The sequence below is a fragment of the Myxocyprinus asiaticus genome, chromosome 19 (assembly GCF_019703515.2).
Source record: "Myxocyprinus asiaticus isolate MX2 ecotype Aquarium Trade chromosome 19, UBuf_Myxa_2, whole genome shotgun sequence".
NCBI classification, from domain to species: Eukaryota; Metazoa; Chordata; class Actinopteri; order Cypriniformes; family Catostomidae; genus Myxocyprinus; species Myxocyprinus asiaticus.
Genome location: NC_059362.1, coordinates 34,621,396 through 34,646,298, shown reverse-complemented (window position 1 = coordinate 34,646,298; position 24,903 = coordinate 34,621,396). Strand labels below are relative to the sequence as shown.

Genomic DNA, 24,903 nt, shown 5'->3' with positions numbered 1-24,903 from the left:
TGGAACCACCAGGACTCTTCCTAGATCTGGCCGTCCAGCCAAACTGAGCAATCGGGGGCCTTAGTCAGAGAGGTGACCAAGAACCCGATGGTCACTCTGACAGAGCTCCAGTGTTTCTCTGTGGAGAGAGGAGAACCTTCCAGAAGAACAACCATCTCTGCAGCACTCCACCAATCAGGCCTGTATGGTAGAGTGGCCAGACGGAAGCCACTCCTCAGTAAAAGGCACATGACAGCCCGCCTGGTGTTTGCCAAAAGGCACCTGAAGGACTCTCAGACCATGAGAAACAAAGATTGAACTCTTTGGCCTGAATGGCAAGCATCATGCCTGGAGGAAACCAGGCACCGCTCATCACCTGGCCAATACCATCCCTACAGTGAAGCATGGTGGTGGCAGCATCATGCTGTGGGGATGTTTTTCAGCAGCAGGAACTGAGAGGCTAGTCAGGATCGAGGGAAAGATGAATGCAGCAATGTACAGAGACATCCTTGATGAAAACCTGCTCCAGAGCACTCTGGACCTCAGACTGGGGCGAAGGTTCATCTTCCAACAGGACAACGACCCTAAGCACATAGCCAAGATAACAAAGGAGCGGCTACTGGACAACTCTGTGAATGTCCTTGAGTGGCCCAGCCAGAGCCCAGACTTGAACCCGATTGAACATCTCTGGAGAGATCTGAAAATGGCTGTGCACTGAACTTCTTTCACGCTGTCATTATGGGGTATTGTTTGTAGAATTTTGAGGAAAATAATTAATTTAATCCATTTTGGAATAAGGCTGTAACATAACAAAATGTGGAAAAAGTGAAGCGCTGTGAATACTTTCCGGATGAACTGTATATCAATCCACTTTTCAATCACACAGTAATTTTTGGAACCCAATTTGTTTTATTGTAATTTCTAATAATAATAATAACAATAATAAGTTAACGATACATTGGTAATACATTTCAATTGTAATTTCTTAAGGCTTTTATTTTGAAAGTCCGTCGTTGAGCGCTCCAGGAAATCTTTGTTTGAAGGCTAATTCACAGTAGTGTAATATGCTTCTTATTAAACATCTGGTAAAATACTTGTCTGGTGCCGGTGTTACGGTTCAACTGGTTTGCCGTTTGATCTAGTAATACCACTTATTTTAATCTGTGCAATGATACCATCATCATGTATTAATTTTACATTTAATGGAGAGCAAAATATTGAGTCAAAAGAAGCGTGATTTTCGGAACAGCCGAATCTGCGGCCAGTCATTCCAGGGTATCCGCGGGTCCTTAAAGTCTTAAATTTATTTTTTAAATTTAAGGCCTTAAAAAGTCTTAAATATCTTAAATAAATTACAAGAAGTCTTAAATTTTGTTTGCTGAGGTCTTAAATTTTGGGGGTGAATAGAGGACATGCTAAAAACAGCAGAATCTGCGCGAGTCAAAATGATCTCTCTCTCTCTCTCGTGCATTTAGCAGCTGAAGCTTGAGTTTAGTGTGAGCGCGTGCAGGGAAGCGCATTTTTACTGAACTTACGATGTTACACATGTATGAACCTTCATAAACCTGTTAATCCGAAATGCAAATGGCATTATTTTGCATCTCTAACTGTCTCTCCTGCTTATAATTGTCAAAGCGGTCAATGTTACAATTTGCAAGCACGTGAGTTTGGAGCAGTCTTTTGACGCCTTTCAAATTGTTGCGCTTGCTTATTTTACACTAACTTTTACAATAATTGTAAAGCTAACAGAACTACTCAGCTGAAGATTTACACCTGTTATATCTCTCATCTCCATCTCTCTAGATGTAGGGCTGCCAACGCAGTTGACACTGTTCTCACGCTCTCACGCCACACTTCCCTTTTCCGTCTCTTCGATGAGATTTACTGTAGTTTAAAGTGTTTTTGGATTGTTCCATGTACAAAACAATCTTTTCAAGGACACTCAGTAGACAAAAAACTCCAGTCAACATGAGTTGTGGAAAATCAGATAGGATATTGGAGCTTTTTACAGATTTACACCATGCATGCCATTGAAGAAATGGTAAGTCTATCCCTCATAGCCTCGTTTCCATTCCCATTAAAAATCAGACATGACGCTACTGTGAATAAGGTCTATAGAGCAATCCTCTTGTTTACAGTAAGTGGTGGCAGAAAGCCCGCTGATTTGTTAGATTTGACAGATTAGAGGATTAAACGAAAGTATGACACAAAACCATCATAATACAAACATATTCTTAGCGATACAATTACTATAATGATATGAGTTAATAACAAACATGTAATCATGTTCGCTATAAATTTATGCTGCAAAGTTGTGAGTTGAAATGATCTCCTCAGTCCAGTCAGCTCTGTTGATGATCTTGAAGCCACAGTAGTCAACTAGAGCCCTCAGAATCATTTTTCAACAATGTAATCCAACAAAAGTTTATTTTTTGCACATGGTTTTTGCTTCTGTGTTTGACATAAGTGGTGACGTTGCCAAAGCATTGGTCTATTGCGTCACATCTTGCTGAAAAGCAAGTGATTAAAGATGCATTCTTATGATTTCATTTAGAGTTTTAATGTTGTATTAACTTATTAACACATAAATGCACAATAAAATATAAAAAAAAACATGTCCAGAGACATTCAAGTAGCCTCAGTGGTTTTGTATTTACCAGCTAATGAATTAACATGTTTTTTTATTGTGAAAGTGGTCTTAAATTTTTCTTTTATTTGGCCTTAAAAAGTCTTAAAAAGTGTTACATTTCATTCCTTCGAACCTGCAGATACCCTGTCGTTCACATCTGGTGTAAAATGGAAGAAGGTCACCAGTTAACATGAAAACCAATTGAACCGTAACACCATTCTCAATGCATGTTATAGGCGGATCGAACAATTGATCATCTACATCTGAAATGGAGTTTGTGTGGAGCGACCACATATTGCACTGAGCAGCGCATCACGAGCCTCTGCGCGTTTATGTGTGTGTCGGCAGAGTGCCACTCGTTCAGTAAAGCGTGGTACTTAGCTGTGAATGCTGACTGTATATTTATTAAACACAGCCTTTTGCAATTCTCAAAGCTTTTGGATGACTGAAGAGCCTGAATAAAAATGCACGAGTTATATGGACAACTTTAATGGTGATTTGAAGGTTATTAATGACATTATTTGAGCTTGACAGTAATGTCAATGACCACCATGCGGTATCAGATTTGGATCAGGCTCGTTGGACCAATACCCGATCTGGGTAAAAATGTCAGTATCTGACCCGATACCGATCCAGGTATCATATTGGTGCCATCCCTAGTCCAGAGTTGCATAAATGTTTGGCCAAGATCTTGCATTGATGACAGGAGAGTGGAACCACTCCATAACGTCTTCTCCAGTACATCCCAAAGACTTTCAATGGAGTTAAGGTCAGGACTCTGTGGTGGCCAGTTCATGTGTGAAAATGATTCCTCATGCTCCCTAAACCACTCTTTCACAATTTGAGCCTGATGAATCTTGGCATTGTCATCCTGGAATGTGCCCGTGCCATCAGGGAAGAAAAAAATCCATTGATGGTATAACTTGGTCATTCAATACATTCAGGTAGTCAGCTGACCTCATTTTATTAACGTATAATGTTGCTGAGCCTAGACCTGACCAACTGAAGCAACCCCAGATCATAACACTGCCTCCAGAGGCTTGTACTGTGAGCACTATGCATGACGGGTGCATCGCTTCATGTGCTTCCCTTCTTACCCTGACCCACCCATCGCTTTGGAATAGGGTAAATCTGGACTCATCAGACCACATGATCTTTGTCCATTGTCCACAGTCCAATCTTTATGCTCCCTAGCAAATTTAAGTTGTTTTTTTCCGATTAGCCTCACTAACAAGTGGCTTTCTTGTGGCCACACAGCTGTTTAGTCCCAATCCTGTAAGTTCTCGTTACATTGTGCGTGTGGAAATGCTCTTACTTTCATTATTAAACATAGCCGTGAGTTCTACTGTCAATTTTTTACAATGTGACTTCAAACGTTTTATTGATCTCCGATCACGATCATTGAAGTGTTTTTTCCGACCACATTTCTTTTACGAAGCTGATGGTTCACCACTATCCTTCCAGGTTTTAATAATGCCCTGGACAGTTCTTAACCCAATTCCAGTGATTTCAGCAATCTCCTTAGTTGTTTTCTTTGCTTGATGCAGGCCAATAATTTGCCCCTTCTGAAACACAGTAACATCTTTTTCATGACCACGAGATAGATCTTCCGACATAGAAATGAGAAGCTACACACTGCATCAGTTAGGGTTAAAAGAACTGTTGCCAGCTGAAACATATTAACCACTGCAATAATGATCCAATCACTGGCTCTTAAGTATTTGCTTATATAAATCCAAACGGTGACTTTTTTTTGGCCAGGCAGTGTACTGTTGTAACATGAACTGTTGAAATTCCACTTAAGTTTGACAACCAGAAAGTTTTACAAATACTTTGTCGAATTTTTGATACATGGTTTAATAATTTAAAACCTTACAAACATCTCATGCAAATTGTTTTGCTTGTACTATCTTTCTTTCAAATAAATGCCACTTGGTTTGATATTGCATGTGATGCAATTATTTTTTATTAGTTTTAGGTGTCCAAATACTTTTTGGGACCACATTATATGTCAATACATTATGGATAAATGACATTTGACATATAATAAGAGCAATGAATAGAGATCCATGAACTGATTAATGAACAGGAACATAAACAGCACAATGAGCTTGTAAAAGCATGATTTACAGATGGACATGAACAGTTGGTTTTAGCATTCATCGTGATGTATTTGCTACTGACTGTTGAGTGCAATGATGAGTCTCTCACCATGGGCAGATCTCTGAGGATCTGCATTCCATCTCCAGGCCCCATATGAGCAACATGGTTAAAATTCGTAGGATTTGAGATCAGCTTATTCCTCTTCTCTGGATCTCTCAACATCTCTCTGCAAACACACACACACACACACACACACACACACACACACACAGTTAATGACCATTTACTCAAATAGCACAGTTATATCACAAAAACGTCTATTAAATGTGTGCAGTTTTATCTGGAAGATATAATTTCTTTAGAGCATTTGTTCATCTTTAAAGGAATAGTTCACCCGAAAATTAATATTCTCTCATCATTTACTCACCCTCATGCTATTCCAGATGTGTATGACTTACTTTCTTCTGCTGAACACAAGTAACGACTTTTAGAAGAATATCTCAGTTCTGTAGGTCCATACAACGCAAATGAATCGTGGCCAGAAATTTGAAGGTCCAAAAAGCATATAAAGGCATCATAAAATTAATCCATATGACTCCAGTGGTTAAATCTATATTTTCAGAAGCAATATGATAGGTGTGGATAAAAAACAGATCAATATTTTTTTTACTTAAAATTCCCCTTCCTACCCAGTAATAGACGATATGAACAAAGAACGTGAATCACCAAAAATTAAACAAGAAGAATGTTGATGTGAATGTGAAAGTGGAGATTTATTGTAAATAGGACTTAAATATAGATATGTCTCTCACCCACACCTATCATATTGCTTCTGGAGATATGGGTTCAGCCACTGGAGTCATATGGATTACTTTTATGCTGCCTTTATATGCTTTTTGGACCTTCAAAATTCTGGCCACAGAGCTGAGATATTCTTCTAAAAATCTTTACTTGTGTTCAGTAGAAGAAAGAAAGTCATAGACATCTGGGATGGCATGAGGGTGAGTAAATGATGAGATATTTTTCATTTTTGGATTAACTATCCCTTTAAGGTGTTGGCTATTCCCTCTGTAAACTGTTCTTTCTTGGATGTTAAAACCACACAACATTCTTTGTGATTTATATGATTTAGCATTATGTGAATGTGAATCAGTTTATAAGATGTTTGTTTTAAAATATAATGATTCTGACTATCTTCCAACAACAACAAAAAACTACTTTTTCAAACAACAGTTACACCAAAAAATGCTTAATAATAAAGATCAATTAGGATGGTTTGAAGAGTGGAACTGAGAGACATGAATCAGATACAAGAAGATGGTCAACAGAAAACCCAGTTGACAGAAGCTTTTTATGAAGCAAATGTGTGTATGTGGGTTTGGGTGGTTTACGAGGACTTGTTTTAAGGTTACAAACTGGTAATTACAAGGGTATTATGCTATAAATGTGGTTTATGAGGACATTTCTAGTGTCCCCATAATTCAAATCACTTAAAAAAAAAACAAACATACTAAACAATGTTTTTTTGAAAATGTAAAAATGCAGAAAGTTTTTGTGAGGGTTAGGTTGAGGGGTGGGGTTAGGGTTTGGGGATAGAATCTATAGTTCGTAGAGTATAAAAATCATTAGGTCTATGGAGAGTCCTCATAAGGATAGCCGCACCAACGTGTGTGTGTGTGTGTGTGTGTGTGTGTGTGTGTGTGTGTGTGTGTGTGTGTGTGTGTGTGTGTGTGTGAGTCACCTCCTCTGCTGCAGTCGCTCCTCCTCAGGAATGCGAAATGAGAATCGTCTCTTGTTGCTCATGCTGCGCACCATCTGCTTCCTGCTGTTATCGCACACCTCAGGCACCACCAGTTCATCCCCCTCTAGAGACAAACACATAAACACATCTCAGAATGATTCATTTATTTCAAACAGCGCTACTAAAACAAAGGCTCATACATCAGTTACCAACTCATACCATTATGAATTCTGAAAGAGTCTGCTCGTACCTGCAGTCTTGTTTCTGAAGTAGATGAGCCTGACTGTCTCTAAGCCCAGCAGATTCAAAGAGCCATCCGTGTTCAACGGCCGAACCTGTGCATAGCCAATGAGATTCTGAGTTTGTTCATGCATTTATAAAAGGACTCATTTATGGCTTCGGATTCATGACTTATAATTAAGTTTTTAATTAGAAGAACAGAGATGGGGGAAAAAATCTATGATTCAAAATATAAGTTTTGATATTGTTACACCAATCATTTGTTTTTGTTTTTTGGAAGGGGGGATTGGCCACCACTCAGAGCACGCGATCATTTCTATTTGACCACAATTCAAACTCAGAACAAGCAATATAATTGCACAAAGCATCAAAGTTCAATGCAGATGAAAGAAAAGATTAGAAAAGAGTAAATTATTGCAATATATCAGTTTTAAATAACAATACACTAAACTATACAATACAGGTAATGAATTGCAATAGTATCGTAAAATGGACTTCAATGCCTAATGAAGGTTGCATGACCAAAACTTTGCTATCTCAAGAATTATTGAATCTCTTGCAAGTTTTTCTCTTCTTTTTACATATTATTTCCTGTGGCCAAATCGCCTATCTGCAAGCATTCAGGTGTGCAAGAGGTGTTTTATTATTATTGTTATTGAAATTGAAAAAAGCAAACCTTTTTGAGAGGAATGGTCTGAATCCATTCAATAGTGTTCACATCAAACACATCCACTGCATTTTCACTGTAAACTGACAGGTAGGGGGCGTTGTAGCCTGTGAGATATTAAACAGCCACAAGGTCAATCCAACCAAACCTTTTCACGGCTACATATTGAGTCTTCTCTATTACTGTACAGTATTAGTACAGAATAACTAGAGCTTTTTTGGTTCCTCTATACTCACAGCAGGCGGTGGGCGTTGCAGGCCACATGAGCTCCTGTTGCCGAGAGCGTCTGCCATGTGTGTCCACGTACACTCCAATTTTGCTGAAGCAGAGCAGCATTTCTTTACTGGTGATCTCCACAGCACAAAGTGCATCCAGGTTTTCTGCTCTGATGAAGGCCAGTGTGGGGTCATCTGGATGGAGTAAGCTGACCGGAGGGGATTCTCCATATATGCTATACCGCATGAAGCCTGATTGATAGCCTACACATAACTGCTGGCTGAACAGCGCCATCCACTGGACAGTTCCAGGAGCCTGCAATTCAAAAAAGGCATTTGATGGTGCCATGTGCACTTACAAATACAATCACTGGAGATCCGATGAGCATGTAATCAGTATAGGTCTGTTCCAAAATCAGTGAGATGCCTACATAAACAGCATTTTGAGGCATCATGCACTTCCGACACAAAGGCTGTTCCAAAAGACATTATATGCTGCCTTGATTTTGGCCAAATTCTAATGCAGCGTTGCATGTGTTCTTTAGGCCATTGAAGAATGCACTGCAACAGAAAAAAATTCAACCAAGGCGGCAGATGGATTTTAAAGGAATGCTAATTATAAACATATGCATTTCAATACCAAAAAATATAGCTTAAACTTATTTAAAATTGATTTTTTACTCAATATAGTGTGTGCTAGTTATTTTTCATGCTAATTAGAGTATTGTGTCGTTAGCTTACCAACATGTCAATGCCAAAATCTAATGGAATCAAATGTTCCAATTAAAGTTCCAGTTAGGTAATATGACAGGGCATACTAACATTTAAGTCATTTTTCAGTGAACATTTTGAAGTCCATTGCATGTTGAGCGCTATAAGAGAAGCTTTTTTACAGTGGCTTCATGCGAGAACTTGTGTTGTTTAAAACAACGCAAAAAACTACGTGTGAATGAGCTTTTCATTTTCAACAAAATATTAATTAAAACAACCCCTTTTGTTTTCCGCAAAGGAAAGAAAGTCATATGGGTTTAGAAACACAGGGTTGTCAACTTTGGATACCAGGCTGGAGTGAGATTTTGATGTCATGGCCAGGGGTGCATTAATGAACAGGCAAATAGTCGTTCAAGCCCAGGGGGCCCTGTGCCCATGTAGTGCACGTACTTGATACTAGTAGGCCTTGTATTTTTAATTTCTTACACCACAACAAGACCAAATCCAACCCTACAAGGAAAATATATATATATATATACACACTGATCAGCCACAACATTAAAACCACCTGCCTAATATTGTGTAGGTCCCCCTCGTGCCGCCAAAACAGTGCCAACCCTCATCTCAGAATAGCATTCTGAGATGTTATTCTTCTCACAACAATTGTACAGAGTGGTTATCTGAGTTACCAAAAAATTCTAGAGACTGTTGTACATGAAAATCCCAGGAGATCAGCAGTTACAGAAATCCTCAAACCAGCCCATCTAGCACCAACAAACTTCCATGCGGTTATCTAATCAGCCAATCATATGGCAGCAGTGCAGTGCATAAAATCATGCAGATAAGGGTCAGGAGCTTCAGTCAATGTTCACATCAACCATCAGAATAGGGAAAAAATGTGATCACAATGATTTGGACCGTGGCTTGATTGTTGGTGCCAGATGCTTGAGTATTTCTGTAACTGCTGATCTCCTGGGATTTTCATGCACAACAGTCTCTAGAATTTTTTCAGAATGGTGCCAAAAACAAAAAACATCCAGTGAGTGGCAGTTCTGTGGATGGAAATGCCTTGTTGATGAGAGAGGTCAACGGAGAATGGCCAGACTGGTTTGAACTGACAAAGTCTACGGTAACTCAGATGCGAAGAACATCATATCAGAATGCTATTCTGAGATGCGGGTTGGCGCTGTTTTGGCAGCACGAGGGGGACCTACACATTATTAGGCAGTTGGTTTTAATGTTGTGGCTGATCGGTGTATATATATATATATATATATGTATGTATATATTTACCTTGTAAGGTTGGATTTGGTCTTGTTAGAAATTAAAGATACAAGGCCTACTAGTTGGCTAATTGTTTCACTCATACACTAGTGACTATGGCATAACCAGGGTTTTTCCTGGGTCCAAAACTGGTCTTCAGTGGTGGCAGAGGTACCATACCAAGCTCACCCACAAGCTCAAAGTTGGTTGGTTACATAATTGCAATTAATAACTAATTAACAGAATTACTAAACTGCATTTAATGTTTACATTGGAAATCTGGAACTTTTTGAATTTTACAATTGTTTTGCTTCAAAATGCTATGGGAAATTAACTTAATTTAAATAAGACCTTATACAGTATGAGTGGGCCACTTTACTGATCTGGGACTGTGCTTCCAGCAAAAATGTTCGTGTCCTTTCGAAATATTGTTTTCCTTTTATCAGGCTCTTAATAATTTATAGTAAGTCATATCTTGAAATATCTGAAGGTAAACAGGGCCAGTTTGTTAGAAATTTGTCTATAATTTGTCCAACTTTCATTGAGGTCCATATTTTAAACCCCTTCATTCTACAATCTGTACATGCCCTTATGAATGTTTAGCCTGTCATAGATCTTCCACTGTTTACTGGCATTGGTAGCCTAATTATAGGGCCATAACCACAATGAATGGCTCCTCATCATGACTTTAGTTGGGTCAGTGTAGCTATTCTTTCTAAAAAAAAAAAAACAACTAGTATTTGTTATAAAAAACACATGTACATAAAAATTATGTATATTTATAAAGTTATAAGGGTTCCTCCTAATAGATTTAATTTGAAACTACACATCTTCTGTCACTGTCTTTCTACAGAATAAACACAATACATTTTAGTAAGGGTGATGATGGGCATTTTAAAAAGCCTTATAATTGATGATGATGCATGGTGTTGTCTCCTCTTTATCTTATCAGCGCTGTTTATAATGTCAGGGTTGTCTAGGAGTTTGAGAGGTTTTATTTCTTCCCCAGCTATTTAAATTAGATGATGCTCTGTAGAAGTCATATTAAGTGCATTAGTTTTGTGCCGCCGATATATCAAATGCATGTTGAGACGCGTGCTCTGCGTTACACCAGAGCTCTGGTTATCCTGTCTCTGTGGCATGCTGATGTGCGTTGCGGTGGTACATTTGTTCCGGCGTGACAATTCAAGTTGAAGATTTGTTGCTTTGTTTTATTTATTTTAAATTGAATTACGTTTTCTTGTTATTTGGCGTGAGATTTACTTGGGTAGAGTAAGAGTGTGAGACAGAGCCTGAAAGCGTGTCTCACGCGTAAAAGTTGGCAACTGTGAGAACAACATGAGGATGAGTAAATTTTAATTTTAATTTTTCGGAAAACTGTTCCTTTAAGAGGTTTCATTTTAGTTTGGATGCTGCCTATGTAGGCATCAGACAGCAACAGTGTTGGGTAAGTTATTTAAAAATAGTAATCCAGTACAAATTACTAATTATTTCTGTAAAATTGTAATCAGATGACTTTACTAATTACTGCATTGAAAATATAATCACATTGATAATTACTTTACTTTTAAGTTACTTTCTAAAACACTTTGCCGCTCAACAAATTCAAAATAATGTCTATATTTCTTTTTGTTCACACACAAGTCATATACACTCAGCACATCACATTTCTCCTTCACAATGACTCGTTACAGGGCCATAATTCATGTATTCTACATAAATAATACATTAGAAATAAGCATAACCCTATAATGTACTTAAAAGTAATTAAATGAATTGAAAGTCAGTAACTGTAATCTGATTCCAAGTATTTAAATTGTAATGCATTACACTATTTTTTTTTTGACTAAAAGGTAATTAGATTACAGTAACAAATTACTTTGTATTTGGATAACACCCAACAGTGGACAGCAAGGCAGCAATTTAGATATTAGTGCAATGTGTCAACCAACAACAATCATACAAATGTATAATTTAAAGAAATATTCATGGTTCATTTATAAAATAAATGGCATTGACATGAACAATAAACGATTTTGCTTATTAATTTTAGCATGACAAAAGTTTTGAATGATGTACTTGTATGTCCATGAGATGGCAGTGGCGAGTCTTGCTCTTGTTTATTTCAAAGCAGGAGATCAATCGTTTCATGGCAAGGCAGAAGCAGATGCCATTGCGCACGACACCGGACACCAGCGCCTGGCAGTTTTTAGTGTCTGCCACTTTATTCTTGTCCATCTCCCGCCCGTCGAGCCCCGCCATGGGGACCAGACACACTTGCCGGTTCCTGCCCGAGATGACGGCCAGCAGCTGCTCTGATGGGATCAGCTCTATGTGCTGCACTTTCTTAATGTCACCCACACGGGCGATTTCTGTAAGGAGGAGAGAAGGTGTTCAGTAGATGATGGTCTTGTGGCTCAGAAAATTTTGTGCACTTTTTAAAACATCAGTAGCTCAACTGGTAGAGCATATTTTATATAGTAGCTAACCTTAGCTAACTTTAATTCACAGGGAATTACACACATATACATATACTGATAAATTGTACACATTCAGTGCACTTCAAGTGGCTTTGGATAAAGGCGTCTACTAAATACATAAATGTACAGTACATGTACAAAGTGCCATAAAGTTAAAATAGTTAAAAAGTTAAAAGTCTGCTCTAACAAATACAGAAAAAAAAACAAAAACAAAAAAACCATTTATTTAGCTGATGCTTCTATGTTAAGCAACCCATTATACACTTATTGCAGGAAAAGATGTCCTGGTGCAACCTAAGGTTAAGTGCCTTAATCAAGGACACTGTGGTGGAAGCTCATGAATCAGCCCTTCTTGGGTTTAAACATACAACCTTTTCGGCTACCACTCTAGACATTTTTCCACAAAGCCCCACCACCAAATATGCTAGGCACTGAAGAAGGATTAATGAAGTTTTACCATCTTTGGTGACGTGGATGACAAACAGGCCTTCCTCATTCCCCAAAGCAACCCGCTCATGATCTTAAGACAAAAATCCTTGGTTAATCATTCAGCAAAGGCATCAGTTTTTGCTTCATACAGTGCTGATCTGGCATGACATGTGAGTGTCTCTGTACACAAGTAGTTGATGCATAACATGTCCATGGACTTCAACATCAAGATATCAGGTTATATGAATGTATATGGGAAAGTGTACATTTTAGGAGCTAGAATAGGTCATTTGTTTTAGTTGAATCCAATTTTTAAAAAATTTGTATTTTTTATTTTGATCCTAGTTTATTAGTTCATTTTAAATTGTATGACAAATGAATTTTTAAATGTACAAATCCTTAATTACTATGAGGTCACAACAAACGTTCTATAAAAGAATTGCTAGAATTCCAAATTGTTTAAAACAGTGTTAGATGGATTATAACATGTCACACCACAGGATATGTCAACTTTCCAAGAGTATTTCATGCCATCTATGGTACCCACCTATAATAGCAGCAGCTTGGGTGGTTTTGATGAGAGGTAGTGTGCTGTCGTAAGCTTCTTTAGGCATATAGACGAAGCGCTCCTTCAGCTTGTTTTTCTTCAGGATTCGGTGCAGTTCGTTCAGTGCGCACACCCACTTCGTTCTCTCTTGCTCGTTGTCAGCCAGTATCAGGATGCATGTCTTCTGACGGGAGCATGCGGACAGCTGAGATGCCGTTACCTGTTGAATTAAAAGGAAGAAAAAGACAGTAGAGAATATTTAAAGAATCAAGTCTTTAAAGTGATAGTTCACACAAAAATGACAATTCTCGAATTATTTACTCACCCTCATACCATCCCAGTGTATGACTTTCTTTCTTTTGCTGAACACAAACAAAGATTTTTTAACTAAATAGATCCATACAATGCAAGTGAATGGAGGGCAGAACTTTGAAGGTCCAAAAAACATACAAAGGCAGTATAAAAGTAATCCATATGACCAAAATCCATGTCTTCAGAAGCTATATGATAGGTGTGAGTAAGAAACAGATCAACATTTAAGTCCTTTTTTACTATAAATCTCCACTTTCACTTCCACATTCTTCTTTTGTTTTTGGCGATTCACATTCTTTGTGCACATTGCCACCTACTGGGCAGGGAGGAGAATTTGTAGTGAAAAAGGACTTAAATATTGATCCGTTTCTCACCCACACCCCTCATATCACTTCTGAAGACATGGATTTAACCACTGGTGTCATATGGATTACTTTTATGCAGCCTTTATATGATTTTTGGACCATCAAAGTTCTGGCCCCCATTCACTTGCATTGTATGGACCTACAGTGCTGAGATATTCTTCTAAAAATCTTAATTTGTGTTCAGCAAAGGAAAGAAAGTCATACACATCTGGGATGGCATGAGGGTGAGTAAATGATGAGAGAATTTTCATTTTTGGGTGAACTATCCCTTTAAATGAAATGATTATCCTAAAGTTTTGCTTCAGGACCCAGATTTTACATAGGGCATCAAATGGTGACTCAAAACAGTATCAAAATTGTTATCAGACAAAAGTAAACAAAAATCAAACGCTGAAATGTATTAATATTACAATGAACTGCATGGTCCAACATTATCAAAAATAGCAACATTATTATCATGACATTGACAATTTTGGTTTCTAAATATCTTGGTTTCACGCTTTTACCAGCTAATAAAAAAAAAAAATACAAAATCATGGTCCGCACATACCATGTTTACAGTCATCACCAGTGAAGCCATCTTTTATTTAATTGGGGTTGTATTTTCCTGTACCTGGTGCAGTTCTGTTCATTTGTTTTGCTCTATCTTTGCTATGCACAATTAATTATGTGCATTTAGCATTATTTTCGCTGCTGTCCACGACCGAATCAGAACAGACCTGTGAGACATTTTTGGGTCACAACCCACCAGTTGACCACTATCATGCAGGGTATAGTCAAAAGAAATTGAGGGAACCTCCATTGGGAGAAAAAAACAACATGCATGCATACCCTAAAAATGCACGGGATATCCTTCTTGTTAGCATGGATGACATCAGACTCCAGAACAGAGCTTGCAGAAAACTCCTCATCCCTGAGAAGAGATGATAAAAGAAAGTCAAACTTGCTATAGAAATCAAGAATTCAAATGTATAACCATCTTTTTTTGCATCTTTTATGGAGACGACCTCCTTTACCTCATGTCAATGACCTGGTTAACTATGACACCAGGCTGGGCGCCCTTTCCTTCTCCAAGCTCATACAGGAAGAGTTTAAAGTCACACACCACTGCCCAGACCCTCTGCCAACCCTTCTTCACCCCTGTTGGCTTTGGCACCTGGGAAAGATTGCTAGATCTTCACTATACAATGCCACAGTTTAAGAAGCATTTTCACAGGTAAACCCCGAGAGCTTCAAAGGAAAACATTTAAAATATGATACTAGCTAATAAGGTACATCCAAACAACTGTACAACAATGAAAGAGACATGGTAAATGTGCAAAACCTGCTTTATAACATTTTGTATGTCCTCAGTGTCTAACCTTTGATTATAGAGACCATTTCAGAAGATCCAAAATAAAGACAAACTGGCCCATTGTGGGCAACATATGAAGAGCAAATATTACCCTAAGATGCCCCTCATATGCAGTGCCAATGCCCCTCTGTGTGTCGATGCCCAGTTTGCCCTTGGTTTGTTCTGGTGGGACAGGGCATATGGAAGGGGCTTTGTCAGCACATGTGACATGACAGGAGAAGTTGCAGACTGTAGGGAAACATGGAGAAGATGTATGAGTTTTACTGAGCATTGTGTAAATGGGCAGTTCCTTACACTTTTTAACACCCAGCTTTCCTATCACTTTTGTTGATCTAACCTTCACAGGTGCAGCCCTGACGGATCAGTCCCACCATCAGAGAACAGCAGTGGTTACATTTGGCGGGAACAGTGAAGGACTTCACACTAAACTGATGTGCCTTGGGCTGTGGAGCACAGAAAATCTGTCATGTTATACAAAAAACTTCAGCTTCCAAATACTGTATTTCCTAATGGAAACAATAAATAGTAAGGACAATTAGTATAATAGGGGTGGGCAGTAGGACCAAAACCTCACCGTGTAAGTAATTTATCAAGGTAATGTAATATATCACAATATAGTTATTTTTGCTTTAAATACAAGGTAAAAAGCCTTATATATTAAATAATCATGAGGTAATGCCTGTTATTGGATAATCCAGTAAATTAAATACATAACAAATAGATATGTACTTCTCATTCTCATTTGATTTTCTCTTTTAATTTGAAACTTAATGGATCAATCATAGATCAACTGAATTTTATCCACAGTTTTCCTGGACAACCACTGGGTGCCGCATAATGCAGCTGGACTGGTTTCCATTAATCAATGTAAAAACTACCAAAATGAGCGATCCAGAAAAAGAACAACAACCATTGTATGTGTTAATTGGAGTAAAAATGAGTTCAGGCTAAACTTGTGCAGTTGTTGCCTATTCAAACAACTTGTAGTTAATTATTTCAGTGTAACTAACCTCGAGCCATCGCTTCATGTCATCTACCCACTCCTTAAACTTTGACGGGGAAGCACAGTCTAAAGACAGGCTAATCAAGTCGACGAGAGGGATAAAGGCAGCCGGAGGTGGCAGTTTGGGAGAGAGAGAGCTACAGGCCGCTGCCCTGTATGTGTGTGTGTTATTTTGCTTTAAGTTAATCATTAAATTATTATTTGTATCATCAAGCCAGTTCTCGCCTCCTCCTTTCACTTTTACCCCGTTACAGGCAAGTTGCGACATTGCTCGGCAAAGTGAATAACTAAACTTCTTCATTTAGTTGTGCCTAACTTTGTGTTGTGCCTAACAAGGCCTCTTAATAAAAAGTACTTCCAGGTCATGACTTGTTTGGAACATGTGACATCCTGTTGTTTTTTTGTCGCATTACTCCATGTTTTTCATTGCTCTCACATATAAATGGTGTAAAGCAGTCCTACTCACAGATAGTCGCACAAAAGAGTCTACAGCAGTATAAACCTCTTCCGATTCACACATTTCTACCATTGGACTGTATATATCATTACACCATCCAGCCCTATTGGACAAGAACTGTGAGATATTCAAATGTGGTCAAAATTCCTCATGTTACCTTCCCAGAGTGTCCCAGACTTCCATAGCCTGATCTGACTGGAGTATGAAGACTACGTGATGAGTGGTCAATCAACTAGAAAGAGATCATACCAACATATCAGTGCTGTTCTCTAACATCACAAACACATTTTACAATTTAAACAAAGGTAATGGCAAGAGTTAAAGACCCCATGAAATAAAAATGGGAGTTTTGTAGGTTTTAGTCTATATTCATTAGCTTTGAAGCCATCTATGTGCTAGTGTACTTTCAAAAGTTATCGAAATTAACCTTTAACAGATATGCGCATTTAAAATTTACAGTATTCCTCTTCTGGGAAAACAGACCAGAAATATTGATGACTCATCTCGCACTTCACAGATTATTACCCAGTCAAATGCTCTCTAGAATTAGAATGTCCCTCCCCCTAATGAAGGTAGCAAATGGTTCATGGCTGTGCCGTAACTTTAGCCTATTGGCTATTTAACAAAAAAAGGGACAGGCCTCTCAATATGTCCCACCCTAACTTCCTGTTTCATGAGGAAATATATCAAATATGCTCTCCTCAAGATATTTCATGGGGTCTTTAAGAAGTTAACGTGTACCTCAATAGGCTCCATATCACTGGCGGTGGATGGGGAGCGTGAGCGTGATATACGGCGAGATCTCGAGTCATCATCTCGTGAAGGTGTGTTGGAGGGTGTGAAATCTGCAGAGTCAAGCTGAGAAGGAACAAGAGAGTAATTATCTTTACCAATAACATCATACGGCATGCATCGTGAAACCAGAACAACATGCCACCGTGCAGAGTGGAACGAACACACTTAAAAGACTTCATAGTGGTACGATAAGACCATAAAGCTTATCAGCACGATCATACTTTTACTGGAATCACACCCACTATGCACAACAAAGCAATTGGTAAAGATCCAGGCTCCCAGCCAAGACATCAGTAAAGGCACAACACACCCACAACACAGAGACCACACACCAACTACACATGCAAGATGAAATGAAGGACAGAAACAGCATGGAGCAACCACAAACCCATTGAACTACATTGAAAACAATAAAAAGAACCAGATTCACAGTTTAAAAAAAAAAAGTGGTTACAGTAAGGCGCTTACAATGGAAGTCAATGGGACCACGTTAAAATGCGTTTCAAAAGTATAGCCACAAGACACAAACATTATAGGTTAACATGATTTTGGCATGTTAAATCACTGACAAACCTTTGCCATGATGACATTACGCTGTAAACACTGTAAGCAATTTTATCACACTAAATCTTATAAACAAGTATATTGTTTACGTCTTGTGGCTATAATTTTGAAACCGTATGTATTTTAATGCTTATGGACTGGCCCCATACACTTCCATTCTAAGTGCCTCACTTTGCCCTGATTTTTGCTTCTTTTTTAATAAACAAGGGACATGTCAAAATTATTTTCTGTGTTAATCAACATTATGCTATTGATTGTGCTTAATTCAGCATTAATTACTGTACATAAAATCTGGCACAGTGTGTCTTCACGTGTAATATTTGTAAATATGCAAATTAAAATGAGATTTGAGAGGTACAAAGGGAAGCTGCTAACTTTCAGTTTGTTACTCACAGATGTAAAAAATATTGCGTATATAGTGTGACAGAATTTTCATTTTTGGGTGAACAGCCCCTTTAAGCTTACAACTTATTTTTGTCTTTATAATCTTCATAAAGTTAAAATTAGATACAAATATTGAACCAATTAAATAAATGATATACCCTCCCATTTAAATGGGCTTTAAAATTGTACCATAAAAGCTCATAATATGGAAAATAAACCACTAAGTTAAACTAACCAACCAACCGCATTGCTCTTAAGTTATCAGTAAGCAATACTTCACAAGTGCCCACAATGACAAATATATAGTACATGTAAGCATTTAGGTAGGCACATGACAGAAAGGTTCATCAACACAGTTTAGATGCAAGTGTTAAAGGACTCATGCAATACTGTTACCACCACAAACACAACTGCCACCCATGCAGTGTATGAAATGGGCTGTCACAACCACAGGACACAATATGATGGGGGAATTTTACTGTAATGCAGGACAAAATCAGGTCTTACACGTCTGGTTTTGCTTCCAGGACCAAAAGAAGGTGACCGCTTCAGATGAGAGAGAGAAGATAAGAGAGAGAGTCAAACTTTATGTGCATGTTGGATAAATAGGATAAAGACCTGGGACTGAAGGTAGGAGAAAGGAGGGGTAGGGAATGAGGGCGTGAAGGAGCACGTCTAATCTGTGGTTGGATCTCTGGGCGTACCTAAGTCTACACGCACAAAGGAATCACTTCACATTAAAGAACTCACATCAGGCGTCAATATCACAAGAGACTGGGGTGGATTGTAATCAAACTGATGTAGGATCAGATACAATGGCCCTAAAAAGCAGTTGGAAACTGAAAGGAATGGTTTTCCCAAAAAATGAAAATTCTCTCATCATTTACTCACACTCATGCCATCCCAGATGTTTATGACTTACTTTCTTCTGCAGAACACAAAGAAAGATTTTTAGAAGAATATCTCAGCTCTGTAGGTCCATACAATGCAAGTGAAAGGTGATCAAAGCTTTGAAGCTCCAAAAAGCACATAAAGGGAGCATAAAGGAAATCCATACAACTTCAATGGATTAATCTGTCTTCTGAAGCTATCTAATTGGTTTCCGGTAAGAAACCGACCAAATAGCAGTCTCTAGGCAAGATTATGATTTCAAGCTCGATTACACTTCCTAGTGCTTGACGCATGCACTAGATGGTGCTGGGAAGTGTAATCGAGCTTGAAATCATGATTGCCAAAGAGACTGCTGATATCAACATTTTGGTCTGTTCTCACCCAAAACCAACTGGATTTCTTCAGAAGATATGGATTAAACTAATGGAGTCTTATGGCTTAATTTTATGCTGCCTTTATGTGCTTTCTGGAGCTTTAAAGTTTTGGTCACCATTCACTTGCATTGTATGGACCTACAGAGCTAAGATATTCTTTTAAAAATGTTAATTTGTGTTCTGCAGAAGAAAGAAAGCATACACATCTGGGATGGCATGAGGGTGAGTAAATAATGACTTTTCGTTTTTTAGTGAACTGTTCCTTTAAGCCACACTTGATGTATGGATTTCATTGCATTAGAAACAGTATCTCAAACCAGCTGGCATCTGAAAACAAATAATGTAAGATCTTTTCTCAGAAATAACTTCACTTTTCTGAGCCACTTGTGCAATGACTTACACCAATGGTCCCAAGATCAATTTTAGTAGATGAATTCAGTTCCCTCAAGTTCACACAGGTGTCCTAGCAGAGTAACCATAGGTGTAGTTCAACATTAACTTATTAACTAATGACAACCAGAAAGTGTCCAAATACCTCTAAACTTTTATATCTATTGTTTTAAATTTTAAAACATAACACATTACTTTTAGTAAAATGTTTTGCAATGTTATGCCACTTGACTTGATATCTGGTTATCTAATTCAATGTCATCATATTTTATATTATAATAATTAGTGCGACTTAAGTGTTTAAATGCTTTTCGGGGCCACTGTAAGACATATCCTTGAATTTCATTGCCGGTAGAATACATAATATGATCCTCAGCATGGTCGTCTTACCCACATACATACAAAATTTCCACAAATTCCCTCTAACTAAACGCTATTATTTGAAGTGTGAACCCACACACACCCTGTTCCACCTTTTTTGCTGTGTGGAGAATAAAGTTCAATCTGACTTCTGCACAGTCAATTTACTCTCTGTTCCCAAACCTAACAAATGAATGGGCCAAATCAGGCACGACTGAGAGGCTCAGACTGGCTCATTGTATTTGGTAGACGTGGATGTTAGGGCTATTGCTCAGATGACACATACAGTGTCTGCGTGTGACAGTGTGTATGTGTAGGGAGTTTCATAACTGGAACAGTGTAGTGTAATTGCACGTCTGCTTTTACAAGTGTAAAAAAGTTTGGATAATACTGTCATTCCACTAAAATAGGACTGAAGAAGAACTTACATCTTCCCAAAATTCAACTAAAGAAGATGAAGAGGAGGAAAATGAGTCCTAGTGGACAACAGAATGAAAGAAAAAAGAAAAAAACAGTAACCACACATATTAAGTTAGGAGAAAAAGCAGAACACAATAAAATAGATGAGAATGTATTAAAACAGACGACAATGGAGAAAGTTAAAGTAAACTAGAAAAATGATGATGTTGATCTCTCATGTAGTTGTTCTCAAACTTACATCAAACTGATCCAGAACAGAGGTGGGTGCATTGAGGAAGGCCAAAAAGGAATTCTGGGAATCCTGATGCTTCACACCTTCAAAAAATGACACAGTTTTATTGCTTTGAGACTTTTTAATTATTCAATTATGTCAATTGGACTGCTGAGAAATGTGGGTAGTTGACGCATAACATATCCATGCATATTTTTAAATTAACATCAGGATTTTAGGTTCAAATTTACATGAACATATACCGGAAAATGTATCTCTTGTAATATATGTGGTCACCACCATTGCTTTAAAGATTTTCACTGGTTCATTTTATTGGTACAGCTGTATGACAAATTAATATTTAAGTACAAATATCTAATGTAGTCTCAATTAATATGAGGTTATGAAAGCTGCATAATAATTACAAAATAACTGGCAAATGTTATTATTAAAAAAGCAATGCTGAGCAGTTTTATGTGGATATTTGATTGTCTCACCTTTTCTCATCCTCAGTTCCTCCATCTCCTTCCTCAGTCTCTCAATTTCTGTCAGCAGTTCCTGGTTCTTACTTTCAGATTCTTGCAGTTTGCTGTAAAACAGAAATAACAGATTGGGAAAATGTGTCACTATTTAAACTCAATAAAAAGATAGTATGAACAAAATAAACTATTTTCATCTTAAAGAGCTAGTTCATCCAAAAATGGAAAAATTCTGTAATTTCCTCAGACTCATGACTTTCTTCTTTCTGTGGACCACAAATGTAGATTTTAGGCAGTATGTTAGTCTCAGTCACCATTCACTTTAATTGAATAGTTTTTCCATAGAGTGACAGTGAATGGTGACTTTAGGCCCCGATATACTTCATACGAAACCTAAGAACAAACTGGTATGACATCATTTAGAACAAAATCTGGCCAAAAAGGTGTTTTTGCGTTCGTTTCGGTGGTTCATAACAGCTCGTCTGGGCGAACGTTTAGGAAAACTTCTAACCGGCTGCTAAACATCTTCTTGCTGCCATTGGCCCACGTCATCAGTAGGTGTGACCTGAAGCTCCACCTACTACTTTGTTTACATTTTTATCAAATCAGATTTATCAAATCACTTTTATTGTCACACAACCATATACACAAGTGCAACAGTATGTGAAATTCTTGGGTGCAGTTTTTCAGTCAGTATTCAACGTGAACACACCTGCGTGCAGAGTTATTAGCGAGCTGGTGCAAATTTACCAACATCTGTACGAATGTTCGCATAGAGACATTTTCTAAGACCATGTCACGCAATTTTTTCAATCAAATCTACTCAAATACTCTCAATTGCCCATTCACTCATGTGCCATCTGCAGCGAAAGCCATTTACACATCTGTCTAAAATAAGATATGCCTCTATCACCATTCTTTTGTCTCTATTCTGAATATTAACACTCTTTTATAAACCTATCTTTGCAGTAGTATCAGTGTCATCATAAATTACAATAACAGAGAGTAATCGGCGCATATTATGGCCGCGTATTAGCGCATTAGCGTCATGAATCTAAACAAGACAAATTACAAATTTTCTTCTGCATATTTTACTTCAAATCATCATCACATTAAATCACATTTTAATGTCACATTAGTTAAGGTTTTACATGTAGGGTCCTCATATTTAAATGCTCCTCTAATCACCTCCCACAGTGATGTGGCGGGTGTCTGAATGTTCACAAACAGTATACCGTTGCTCAGCTGTTTAGAATTTCTATTTACCCCTGAACGAAGAACAAAGAAGAACTTCTCCGTAAGTACATCGGGGCCTTAAGTCTGCCATTCTGCCTAAAATCTCCTTTTGTGTTACATGGAGGAAAGTCAGACAGGTTTGAAACAACATGAGGGGGAGTAAATGAGAACAAAAAAGCCTATTCCTTTTAAAGCCTACTCGCACAAAGAGCGAAACCAAAAAGCAAAGCGTATCACAAAACTGATGCAAAAGGTTTTCTTATTGGTCATGAGATTTGTCACTGGACAAAAAAAAAAAAAAAAATGGTTCTGTCGTCAGACAAATTTTCCCACCAAGCTGTGCATACCAAATTTCTAGTTTCAGTACACTTGGGCAGAAGTATGTGCATATACAGTATATGCATGTGTGTGGTCTCACCAATCAGTGGCCATGTTGGATGCTTTGACTTTGTTTAGCTCGTCCTGGATGGTCTGTTTGGCTCTGATCTCGGCATCCAGCGCAGACTGCAGCTCCAGACGGGCAGACATGTCCAGCTTAGCCAAGCGCCTCATCTTCCACGGCATGTCCTGACAAATCGATAGAGGCCACACCACATCAGAAGAGCATATAGAGGAGAATGTGTTTCATCCTTTTCTGTTATTTATGCAGCCATTTAAATGTGTGTATCTGTGTGTGTGAGTTGGTTTTTGTGGTTTAAAAGGACCCTTTTTTTTAGGTTAAATAGTAGTAATTACGAGGTTATTATGCTATAAGTGTTGTTTATGAGGACACCCCTAGTGTCCCTGTAATTCAAACGGCATTAAAAACATACTAAACAATGTTTTTTTTTTTAAAATGTAAAAATGTCAAGAGGTTTCTGTGAGGGTTAGGTTTAGGGGTAGGGTTAGGGGATAGAATATATAGTTTGTACAGTATAAAAATCATTATGTCTGTGGAGAGTCCTCGTAATTATAGGAGTACCAACGTGTGTGTGTGTGTGTGTGTGTGTGTGTGTGTTTTACCGTTCCTCTGGCCCCCAAGCTGGTGTTCCTGAGCCCTTCAAGCTCCTCTGTCATTTTTGTGGCCAGAGCTTGTAGGTAACCACGAGCATCTTTCTCATCGCTCACCCTGCACAAGTGAAGTTCAACTCAATTTTAGATGTTTATTGGCGTAGTGAGACTGCATTTGCAATATTTGACTCATTAAGATCTGATTTATAGGTCAAGATGTTTACATTCTCTCACAGCTTAATATGCCTGTCAACTATAAGTAAGCCATTTGTAAGTTAATTTCCATGAAAAGTGTAAACACTGTGACTCTGTGGTGCTTTCAAAGATAAAAATGCACTGCTTGTTTGAGCATCCCAACCAGTCTCACAAAGCAACTCTGGCTCAACCAATGGTGCAAGTCTGGGGTGGGACTAATGTCAGACGGGGGAGTGTTGGGGAAACCTTTTTGAAAACAGTAATTATTTTTGCAGTTCTGTTGGATAACATTATTGATGCAGAAATTCACACTTCACCTTTTAGATTTAAGTAAAACATATAATCCATACTAGGGTATAATATGTAATATAATCTCAAATAAAATACAATATAATATAACATGTTTCGTGGCAATGTGGTACACAATCCAGGAGAATAAAATATGTTATACAACACATCACAATATTCAGTACAGACTAATATATATATACTGTAATTCTACACAATATAGTATATATAATGTATGAGCAGAGTGTAGGAGAAAAATGCAATTATAATATATATTTCATCAGTGCAGTTGTCAGTGTGTTTTAAATAACTAACTATTTTTCTATTTTTCTATTGCTGTAACGCCACAGTTATCCCCAGGGGATAAATACAGTACTATCCTATCGTATCCTAAATGCACAAGTGTAAAGCAAAATCCTAAAAGAAAACACTACCTACTAAAATATAATCACAGAGCAATATCAGTTCTTCTGTAAAGATGTTTGTTTTTGTTTCAAAATACCAAACTGCAAATGCATTAAAGTGAAGAATGGCCACAATCACCACACGCATTTGGATCTGCACAGTCATGTGGACACAGGTAAAGGTTATCAAGTGAACATCTCTGCAGGTGTAATATCAAGTGGTTGCAGGTAGAGGGCTCTACTCACCACTGAATGATCTCTGTGATCTGCGCCTCCCAGTGGGCCACACTTTCCTTCTTATCAGCCAGCTCTCTCATCTCCTCCTCCAGCTGCCTGTGACTGCTGCTCATCAGCTCACACATAGAGCTCAGCTGAAGAGAGAGACAGACATGCTCATTTTTTGCAGCCTTTATGACATATTAATTGA

The 24,903-nt window shown here is 38.0% G+C and overlaps 1 protein-coding gene across 4 annotated transcripts in view; it reads right to left on the bottom strand.

The window, feature by feature from the left end:
* LOC127409833 (serine/threonine-protein kinase MRCK alpha-like) overlaps positions 1-24,903 on the bottom strand; it is a 125,008-nt gene that overhangs the window by 9,866 nt on the left and 90,239 nt on the right. For 3 of the 4 annotated variants that reach the window (XM_051644682.1, XM_051644686.1, XM_051644683.1), the window contains exons 17-36: positions 24,723-24,847; positions 23,602-23,707; positions 23,018-23,166; positions 21,382-21,473; positions 20,912-20,988; positions 18,746-18,784; positions 17,237-17,353; positions 16,653-16,727; positions 15,373-15,478; positions 15,127-15,263; positions 14,698-14,837; positions 14,513-14,594; positions 13,005-13,224; positions 12,486-12,548; positions 11,628-11,920; positions 7,596-7,890; positions 7,369-7,466; positions 6,703-6,787; positions 6,453-6,576; positions 4,820-4,937 (exon numbers count right to left, since the gene is read on the bottom strand). In XM_051644682.1, coding sequence (XP_051500642.1) covers positions 4,820-4,937; positions 6,453-6,576; positions 6,703-6,787; positions 7,369-7,466; positions 7,596-7,890; positions 11,628-11,920; positions 12,486-12,548; positions 13,005-13,224; positions 14,513-14,594; positions 14,698-14,837; positions 15,127-15,263; positions 15,373-15,478; positions 16,653-16,727; positions 17,237-17,353; positions 18,746-18,784; positions 20,912-20,988; positions 21,382-21,473; positions 23,018-23,166; positions 23,602-23,707; positions 24,723-24,847 — 2,541 coding nt within the window. The remainder of the gene's footprint in view (positions 1-4,819; positions 4,938-6,452; positions 6,577-6,702; positions 6,788-7,368; positions 7,467-7,595; positions 7,891-11,627; positions 11,921-12,485; positions 12,549-13,004; positions 13,225-14,512; positions 14,595-14,697; positions 14,838-15,126; positions 15,264-15,372; positions 15,479-16,652; positions 16,728-17,236; positions 17,354-18,745; positions 18,785-20,911; positions 20,989-21,381; positions 21,474-23,017; positions 23,167-23,601; positions 23,708-24,722; positions 24,848-24,903) is intronic. The other variant, XM_051644685.1, reaches the window with a different exon arrangement.